The following is a 10,193-nucleotide window of genomic DNA, read 5'->3' on the forward strand; positions in this document are numbered from 1 at the left end:
ACAGTGGGGAGACTGGATGTCCAGTCAGTGCTTGGAAAACGGACGGCAATATTTGTTCACAGGGATGTGAGCGGTGTTGTGCCAGCAACACTCTAAGACAGCCAGTATCTGCAAAGGGGTTCTTGTTATTCCACGTCCTCTCCTAACCCTGTATCTGCCTGTTTGTCTGTCTTCCTGCCTGTCTGCCTGTCTGTCTGTCTGTCTGTCTGCCTGTCTGCCTGTCTTCCCATGTCGGTGCATCCGTCAGGCCTGACGTCCGAGGGCATCTACCGTAAGAGTGGCGTGAACTCGCGCGTGGCGGCGCTGTGCGAGGCGTTCCGGCAGGACGCCAGGAGGGTGCGTCTCCGGGAGGGGGAGAACCAGGTGGACGACGTGGCCACCACGCTCAAACGCTTCTTCAGAGAGGCCGAGGAGGGCCTGTTCACCTCCCAGGACCACCAGGCGTGGCTCAGCACACCTGGTGAGGCCTAAAGTTCTGTGTGGAGCAGGCCAGGTCTTTAACCTGGGGGAGCGCTCTCTCTTTCAGGGTCGGAGACAAAGGGTTGTATGCGCTGCGGATCGAACCTGTTTCGGTGTGTTTGTGCTGGACACTTGTGTGTGTGTCGTTAGTTGATGAGTGGGTGCTGTTGAAGGTTGTCCTGTCGGTGTGCTCTCTCTCTCGGCTGCTGGAAGGTGTTGTCGAGGCAACGCAGTGTGTTGCTCACTCTGAATCATCCATGTTGTGTGGGGACCCTGAAGTATCTTTACTGTGTGTTGGCTCTCTGTTGAGGTCTCTCTCCTGTGTGTGGTGTGTTGAGGTCTCTCTCCTGTGTGTGGTGTGTTGAGGTCTCTCTCCTGTGTGTGGTGTGTTGAGGTCTCTCTCCTGTGTGTGGTGTGTTGAGGTCTCTCTCCTGTGTGTGGTGTGTTGAGGTCTCTCTCCTGTGTGTGGTGTGTTGAGGTCTCTCTCCTGTGTGTGGTGTGTTGAGGTCTCTCTCCTGTGTGTGGTGTGTTGAGGTCTCTCTCCTGTGTGTGGTGTGTTGAGGTCTCTCTCCTGTGTGTGGTGTGTTGAGGTCTCTCTCCTGTGTGTGGTGTGTTGAGGTCTCTCTCCTGTGTGTGGTGTGTTGAGGTCTCTCTCCTGTGTGTGGTGTGTTGAGGTCTCTCTCCTGTGTGTGGTGTGTTGAGGTCTCTCCTGTGTGTGGTGTGTTGAGGTCTCTCTCCTGTGTGTGGTGTGTTGAGGTCTCTCTCCTGTGTGTGGTGTGTTGAGGTCTCTCTCCTGTGTGTGGTGTGTTGGGGTCTCTCTCCTGTGTGTGGTGTGTTGGGGTCTCTCTCCTGTGTGTGGTGTGTTGAGGTCTCTCTCCTGTGTGTGGTGTGTTGAGGTCTCTCTCCTGTGTGTGGTGTGTTGAGGTCTCTCTCCTGTGTGTGGTGTGATGAGGTGTCTCTCCTGTGTGTGGTGTAATGAGGTCTCTCTCCTGTGTGTGGTCTCTCCCAGTCCTCCAGGATGACAGTTTAAAGATCTCTCAGTACCAGCTACTGCTCAACAGGCTGCCTCGGGTCAACAAGGCCACACTGCGAGCACTGGTCAACCACCTGTATTGGTGAGGCACACACACACACACACAGACACACACAGACACACACACACACACAGACACAGACACACACACACACACAGACACAGACACAGACACAGACACACACACAGACACACACACAGACACACACACACACACACACACATAAAGAATTCACTTAAACTGCTGACACACACATCCAGACACAAGTCTTGCAAATCAGGCTGTAACTGTTGTGTGTGTGTGTGTTTGGTCACAGTGTGCAGCGGTTTGCAGAGCTGAATCAGATGAATCTTCATAACTTGGCCATTGTGTTTGGGCCTACACTGTTCCAGACCGATGGGAAAGACTATACTGCCGGCCGTGTCATAGAAGACCTCATCCAGCACTACACACAGATCTTTGATGTAAGGTTACCTGGAGGGGGTTGGGGGGGCGGGGGGGGGGGGGGGGTTGTGGTTGTGTTACGGTTGTGTTGCGGTTGTGTTATGGTTGTGTTATGGTTGTGTTATGGTTGTGTTATGGTTGTGTTACAGTTGTGTTATGGTTGTGTTATGGTTGTGTTATGGTTGTGTTGCGGTTGTGTTACGGTTGTGTTGCGGTCCAGGTTGACGAGCAGCAGCTAAATAGGCAGCTGGATGAGATCACGGTCATCATCAAGGTTCGAGAGAATCTCAACGCCAAGGTCCCTGTAAGTGCTCGATCCATCATCTTCTGTCATCATCCTCAGCAGTGTTTCCTCTAGCATTTTTCTTAGCAGCTACTGACCATTGTAAATGGTCAGTAGTCTATCGATTAAAGTAAGCCACTCAAAAGCATTTACCCTGTCTGCTTCATTTGATCTACAAACGTGAGCAGGGGCAGCAATCGCCACAGATGTGCAATGTAGCTCGCAGGGGAAGAATACAAACAACGAACATCACCAGTTAACTTCATTTAAATTTGCAAGAACTATAGACTAATACAATAACAGGCTTAAATGAACTGACAACATAAGTTATAAGACTTACAGTTCTCAAGGACGTCCGTGCTATTCTCCGACATGCACTTTAATAATCACTGCTGATAGACGGCCTTTTGTACAGCCCTATTTCTGAAACCGTGGCGGGCCGCCAAATCAACATAGAGGAGACACTGCTCAGGATCCACTATCCACCATGTGGATCAGCCTATATCCATCACCCTCTTTCTATAATGCAACCTGTCTTTGGGTGCTACTCTCATCCTACCACTTTGTCATGTGTGCGTGGTTACGTGTGTGGGTGTGTGTGTGCGTGGATACATGTGTGTGTGTTTGTGGATACGTGTGTGTGTGCGTGTGGGTACATGTGTGTGTTTGGATGTGTGTGTGTGTGTTTGGATACATGTGTGTGTGTGTGTGTGTGTGTGCAGGCGTCTGGCTCTGGGGACTTCATCTGCACGGTGTACCTGGAGGAGAAGAAGGAGACGGCCGAGCAGCACGTCAAGGTGAGCGCCACAACCAGCTCCTCGAGCGCCGCGCAAAAACCTCGTCCCCGGACGGTGGCTTGTGCACCTCGACCCCCCCTCCCCCCTTCCCCCCCCCTTCCACACTGACACACCCGCCTGACCCCCACCCCCCTCCACCCTACCCCGTCCTGGCTGTCTCCCCAGATCCCTGGCTCCATGACGGCGGCTGAGCTGACCTGTGAGATCCTGGACAGACGGAAGATCACGGTCAGAGAGAAGGACTACTGGAGCTGCTGGGAAGTCAGCGAGAAGGAGGAGACTGGTGAGGGGGCAAGCGAGGGGGAGACGGAAGGAGAGAGGGGAAGGAGGGACAGTGGGAGTGGAGGGTGGGAGAGAGGGAGACGAGGCTGGTTGAGCGCTCCATCTTTCAAGACGTGTAAGTCTTAACTGTTTTGCGCGGGGACGTGGGGGAAAGCGCGTCACTGGGGCGTTTTAGATAACACTGCCATTCTCTCTGTCTCTCTCTCTCTCTCTCTCTCTCTCCCTCTCTCTCTCTCTCTCAGAACGCCCGCTGCACCATCTGGAGAGAGTGTTGCCTATCTTACATTCTCTGGGCACAGACTCTCATCTGCTGATCAAGAAACAAGTTTCCATGGAGGCTATGCTCATCTACCTGGGTACTATATACACCCACACACACACACACACACACATACTCGCACGCTGTGTTGTACTTACTAAGTGTGTGTGTGTGTATCCCATTACAGCCAGTAAAGTGGATGTGTCCAAACATGGAATGGTAAAGTTCCGGGAGGAGAGGAGCATTCTGGGATTGGGCCTAAGCTCCGGAAGTTTCCATGACCGCTACTTTATCCTCACTACTGGTTCCTTTAGGATGTACAAGGAAGTACGGGTAAGACAAACACACACACCATGGCGTTCATGCTCATTTTCCCTCCTTCCCTCTCTTCCTCTTGCTCTGCCTTCCCGACTTTCCCTCATGTCTTCCGCTCTCTCTCATCCCCTCTGTCAGAGTAATCGTCCAGAGAGGGACTGGAATGTGAAGAATCTGAAGGTGTACCTTGGCATTAAGAAGAAACTGCGTCCACCCACCTGGTGAGAGGCTGTCTGTTCCTCCCTCCTCTAGGGATGGCTCGTTCCCCTCCGTTTCCCTCGCTTTCTCCCCGTCTCCCCTTCTCCTCCCACCCTCTCTGTCTTACTCTTCTCCTCCATATCTCCCTCTCCATCTCTCTCTCTCTCTCTCTCTCTCTCTCTCTCTCTCCATCTCCCTCTCCATCTCCCTCTCTCTCTCTCTCTCCCTCTCTTTATCCCTCTTCTCCTTCCCCGCCGGTCTGGCCCTCAACCGGAGCTCTGCGTGCAACTTTCGGTTCAGCCACAGGAGGGCGCTGTGGCCCAGCAGAGCCCCGGCTCTCCCGTGGCAGGCAGAGAGACGGCGTCAGAGCAGCGAGGCAGCTCGACGCATGGGGCCCCATGCGTCGAGGTGTTTCACATCCTGCCCCTGATCCAGCGCCTCGGCCTTCCAGCCCTTTCGGCCCCCACGAATGTACACAGAAACTGTCCGCCGATGTCCGCCCGTTTGAATCTGTCATGACAACGATCTCTCTTTTCCTTCCATGTCCCCGCCTCCCCGCCGCAGTTGGGGTTTGACAGTCGTCTACGAGGGGGACAAACTGGAGAAGTGGTAAGCAAGCCCGTGCGTTTGTGTGTGCGAGACCCTGTTTTTCTTGGAAGTAGCTCTCAAGGCTATGCTAAATCAGGTCAGCTGTCTGTGTATGTGAGAGACAGAGAGACACACACACACACACACGAGAATAGGAAAGGTCAAGGCTTGCCAGGGGGGCGCGCACACACCCCCACACACTCACCTGTATGCATGGCCTCGTGGTGTGGAAGGGGGTTTAAAGCTGATGGGGGAGGGGGGCGGTACATATAGAAGAAGACGTTACTGTCAACAACAGGCTTTAGTGTTCTAATTGGGGCGCCGTGGATGTCACGGTCCTCGGGAGAACATCCTTCAGTCACGCGTGACCGCCGCATCATCCCTGATGCACGCACCTGGGATAGGGGGGGGGGGGGGGGGGGGGGGGGGGGGGGAGGGGGGTGGAGCGAGGGAGGAGGGGGTGGAGCGAGGGAGGAGGAGAGCGGGATGGTAGAAAGACATGGAAAGGGAAACAGGAGCTGTGGGAGAAGCCAGGGAGAGCGGTTGACTCGGGGAGGATGAGAGGAGAAAGGTTAGGTGAGCGGGGGAGCGGAGGACAGAGGTGCGTAGAGCTCGGCTGTTCCAGTGCCCTGCCTCCTACTGAGGGGGGGGGGGGGGGGGTTGTGGAAGGGGGGTGGCGGGGTTGTTAGAATGTCCCAGTGTCCTTTGCTCTAGGGGGCTCTGAGCCCCGATGAGCTCTGTTAACCATGGTGATGACGCCACTTCCTGTGAGGATCGACCCCTTAGTGCGTGTGTCCGTGCACTGGCACTGTGCATGTGTACATGCACGCCAGCGTGCCTGTGTTCACGTGCGTACGAGCCCGGAACGCGCTCTGTAATACCCCGTAGAAACCGTCAGAGATGCAACTGAATAAAGGTTGTTGTGTGTCCTCGGCTTTAATTGGATGCAAACAAGCTCATGGTTCTCATGAGGCATTCTCCTCATTGCGTCTCAGTGGCTGGGGTGAGTCAGGAGATAACTAGCTCTCAGGCGCTAAACACTCGCTGCTTTAATCACTGTTCCTCTCTGTTTGGACAGAGGGATTACACTCCCTTGTTGATGCTCTGGGCCTGTTTCCCAGCACCCCCGCTGGAACACGACATGACTATTTCTGGTCACTTTTCTCCCCTCTGCTTTTTTTCTTTCTTTTCTCTCCCGGGTTTGAATCCCCCCCTTTTCCCCTGTCTTCCCGGGGTCTCTCGCCCCTCTCTCTCTCCCTCCCTCCTGCCTGTCTCTGCAGGTATCTCTGCTGTGACACCCAGTTGGAGATGAGGGAGTGGTACGCCAGCTTCCTTAGTATCCAGGTATGGACACGCCCACTCACACACACACACACACACACACACACACTCCCCCTCACACCCCCCCCCACCCCCCAAAACCCTCACACACCCCCCCTCACGCTCCCACACACCCCCTTACACTCCCCGCCCACAACCCCACACACCCACTCCCACAGCCATCCAACTAGACCACAGGGGGGGGGGGGCAGGATTGGTCTCTCCTCCCTGGTCTCCCTGACTCACCAGAGAGGAGGAGAGATGGTGACTAACTGGTCTCATAGAGGACAGATAATAGCAGTGATCATAACGATGACAACAATAATGCTGTGTTGTTATGGAAGCTCATTGTGGCCATGCTCAGGGTCGGAGCGCAGCCCCTTGGCAGTGAATCACCGTGTTTGATCATGACAAGTGTTTGCTTCCTCCCTTATCTCTCTCTCTCCCCCTCCCTCTCTCTCCCCCTCCCTCTCTCTTTCCCCCTCCCTCTCTCCCCCCTCCCTCTCTCTTTCCCCCTCCCTCCCTCTCTCTCTCTCTCTCTCTCTCTCTCTCTCTCTCTCTCTCTCTCTCTCTCTCTCTCTCTCTCTCTCTCTCTCTCCCTCTCTCTCCCTCTCTCTTTCTCTCTCTCCCCCTCTCTCCCTCTCTCCCTCTCTCTCTGTGTCTCTCTCTCAGTTTGAGGGTAACGTATGGCCTACTGATGCGGTGCACCTGCGTGTGTCCCGGGCGTTGCCATTGGATACGCGTCACGGTAATGTGTCGTTGATTCCGTTGCGAGGCAGCGAAAATGAAATGCGGAACAGCGTAGCAGCTTTCAGCCAAGACCCGCTTGCTGTGAGTCGATTTCTGCAATCACCGGGTTTAATCGAGTGCTACCGGCCAATCAGAGAGCTCAATCGAGGGCTCCAGGCCTATCGGAAACCTCCTTGTTGACCCTGGGATCCACTACCACTCTGCTCGCTCCTTGTGAGGCTGACCGGTAACCCCTAGGTCAACTTGGAACCTCTGACCTCCTGATTCACTGTGATTGGCTAGTCAGCTTCACCCATGCACACACACACACACGGCTTGGCAGATATCTGTGTAGTTCCACAGCTGGGCTAGTTTAACAGGACAGTATTGATGACATAGAATCAATATGGTGGAATGGTATGAGATATTCCATGGCTCTCTCTATCTATAGCTGGCCTTTGTATAACCCTGGGAAGGTGCAGTGAGGGTTTGTGTGTGTGTGTTTGGTGGGTTGTGCTTTGGTGAGCTTGAGGTTCCAATATAGCTTCTATAGTCAGCCGGTGCCCCAGGGTGTGTGTGTGGATATGTGCATCGAGTTTCCGTGTGTGTGTTCTTTTTGTTTTTTAATTTACTGTTTTGATTCCGTGCGGTGCATATGCATTATTCTGTGCCAATGTTATCTCTGTGTGTTTGTCTGTGTGTTTGTTTAGATGTGTGTCTGTCTGTGTGTGTGTGTGTCTGTGTGTGTGTGTGTGTGTCTCAGAGACAGAGACAGAGAGAGAGAAATGAATGAATGCTGATGTACATGTCTGTCTAGCGTGCTTTCATGAATGCAAGCAGTCTGAACACGGATTGTATTTGACATGCCTGTTAGCCTTCCCCCTCACACATGGCTTGGTTCCTCAGCCCATGTGTGTGTGTGTGTGTGTGTGCGTGTGCGTGCGCATGTGTGTGTGTGTGGATCTCAATCTCTCTCTCTCCTCCCTCAGCTTTTTAGAGATGTGCGATGATGGACCCGGATGCAGGTGAGGACTGCAGTGTTGGGTTTGAAGCTCTGCGTTGGCCTGGCTGCTGTAGCCTGTGTCTGTCTGACTGACTGACGTGTGTTTTGTGTTCCGTAGGAGGCACACCAGCCACACAATCACTTGAACATTCCAGCAACAACATTCCAGAGCCCTACCTGAATGATTCAAACACACACAGGCATTCACAGACACACACACACACACACACCTGCGCCAGTAAACTGGACCCCCGCCCCACCCCCTTCGCAGGCCTTCCCCCTGTGTTCCACCTTCCCCCACGTCCGCCACACCCCACCCTTCCCCTCCCCAGAACTGCCGGACAGGAAGTGACCTCACAACTGCGCTGCATTGGCGGGGATACCTGAAGAAGGGTCCGAGAGACTGTAGTTCTCCGGAGACAAGGAGAGGAGGCCCAGCACAGGCTAGCAGTGGGACCAAGGGGGGAGAGCGTCCACCCAGCTCCAGCACTGTCTGAACGTGGACCCCCGTCACGTCCACAGACAGCTCATGGAGTTACAGTTGCGAAGACGATTAACTTTTTCTAGTTTCAATATTGACTGACAATCTGGCTCTCTGTTCTTGTCTAGGTCCTCCTGCTTTCGTCTCCCCACTAGCTCCCTTCTCGTTCTGGAGGCCGTATTCCTCCGTCGCTCTCCGCATGCATCCCCATCTTCGTGTCTCTGCTTCCCTCTGTCATCCTCCAGCTCTCTTCCCTCAGATCCTCCCATGACTCCCGACATCCTTCCTCAATTTTAACACGTACTTATTTATTTTTCCCGGAGAGCGAGGTTGGCTTTTTGGCCGGTGTTACATTTTGCCGTAGGCCTAACATGTAAATACACACACGTTTTCAGTACACGTATACACACAGTCCTCTATGTTCCCAGTATGTGCGTGTAAACCTTCCTTTGTTCCAAGACACGGCAAGAAAACGTGTTTCTCTCGTGTTTTTTCTTCTTCTCTTTGTCTGGATTGGATGTATATTTCTCCAGTGTTTACTTAAGTCTAATAAATAAATCTGTGTCGGTCAGAGTGAACTGCGTGCCGTGCAGTGTTTTGAAAGGTTGAACTCCTCTGGCAGCAAATTAGCCTCTCAGTAGCCCCTCGTTTGGAAGACATTCTTCATCTTCTCCTCTGAGAGAGCTGACAGAACAGCACACACACTTTACCCCACACACTAGACCCCTGCAGGAGAGTAGCACACTGATGAGACTGGCCTGCACGAATGATTGGATGCACACACACACACACACACGCGCTCATCCAGGCTTTTACCATGCCTTGGGCTTTCATAACGCCGTCACTCCTCAGCTCGGGAAATGGTGGCCGTCAGGTGTGCTCTGAGGAAAATGTCAGTCGGACGTGTGTGTTGTGTGTGTGTGTGTGTTCACGTATCTGTCTGTGTTTGTCTGGTGTATGTGTCTAAAATGTACAGTGACCCTGGAGCTAAGCTGGAGAGGTCGCAGGACAGAGAGGTGTGTGTGTGTGCCTGGGTGTGTGTGAGTCATGGTGTTCCACCAGCTCTGATCTCGTGGTCCTGAGTTGAGTCGACACAACAGGGTCGTCCTACACCTCAGGACACCCACAGGAGACCTGCCAGGGGAGCCACACACACAGACACACACACACAGACACGCGCTCAGCCAGGGGTGTTGACTTGACTGAATAGGTCATAGGGATGTTGTGTAAGAAGAAGACACCAGAGGAAACCTTCAAGAGAGAAGAGAGGCAGAGGGAATGTGGCCACACGGGGGCCAGTCCTGATGAGGCTGAGCCCTCCAAAGTCAGCTCATCCAGAAGGAGCCTGTCGGAGAGGGCAAGATGGCAGGATGACCACAGTAAGTGATGGGGGGGGGGGGGAGAGGGGGAGAAGAAACGGAAGTAGAGATGGATGGAGGAGGAGGAGAGAGGAAGAGAGGCCCAGATGAGGAGACGGATTCCGAATGAAGTTGAGAGGATGGTGCTGACGTGATTTCAACGTGTAAACCCCTGACATTCTCATGTCACGACCGTCACGTGGCCACTGTACTGTCCTGTCTGCAGTGTTGAATGGATCTCTGTTTTCAAGCTCTTGGCGCAGAACAAATTCCCCTCGGGGCAATCAAGGTTTTCATTTTCGTTCATTTTCACCTTCCTGCATGTATATTCACACTTCCAGTCAATCTCCACCAACTGATCACACACGCACACAACACTTATTTACCTCAGACCAAGTCGTATCTGGCTGACTCCAACTCTTCAAAGACCCCCCCCCCCCGCCCTCAACCACCACCACCACCGTCTGAGGTAATCACCAATTACTGCTTGTCAGAAATGGTCTTTGCGAGCTGTCCCCATGGTAACCGCGTCTCTCTCCTTGCAGCAGAATCAATTTGGCGCTTGCGTAACGGTCCTGTACAGCAGGCGCTGAAGGAGAGCCGGAGGAACGGATTCTCACTTTTAGGGGTTAGAGGGGAGGCT

General features: G+C 53.6%; 1 protein-coding gene across 7 annotated transcripts in view; it reads left to right on the forward strand.

Moving 5' to 3' along the window:
• LOC124477378 (arf-GAP with Rho-GAP domain, ANK repeat and PH domain-containing protein 1-like) overlaps positions 1–8,765 on the forward strand; it is a 29,707-nt gene extending 20,942 nt beyond the window's left edge. For 4 of the 7 annotated variants that reach the window (XM_047035093.1, XM_047035097.1, XM_047035096.1 and 1 more), the window contains 12 exons: positions 248–460; positions 1,469–1,574; positions 1,810–1,957; positions 2,158–2,241; positions 2,943–3,017; positions 3,183–3,300; positions 3,542–3,655; positions 3,746–3,891; positions 4,012–4,094; positions 4,636–4,680; positions 5,940–6,003; positions 6,652–7,823. In XM_047035093.1, the coding sequence (XP_046891049.1) occupies positions 248–460; positions 1,469–1,574; positions 1,810–1,957; positions 2,158–2,241; positions 2,943–3,017; positions 3,183–3,300; positions 3,542–3,655; positions 3,746–3,891; positions 4,012–4,094; positions 4,636–4,680; positions 5,940–6,003; positions 6,652–6,909 (1,454 nt within the window). In that variant the 3' untranslated portion in view covers positions 6,910–7,823. The other 3 variants (XM_047035095.1, XM_047035094.1, XR_006957135.1) reach the window with 3 other exon arrangements.
• Positions 8,766–10,193: the final 1,428 nt, after the last annotated feature.

Source organism: Hypomesus transpacificus, chromosome 15 (genome assembly GCF_021917145.1).
Source record: "Hypomesus transpacificus isolate Combined female chromosome 15, fHypTra1, whole genome shotgun sequence".
Taxonomy (NCBI): domain Eukaryota; kingdom Metazoa; phylum Chordata; class Actinopteri; order Osmeriformes; family Osmeridae; genus Hypomesus; species Hypomesus transpacificus.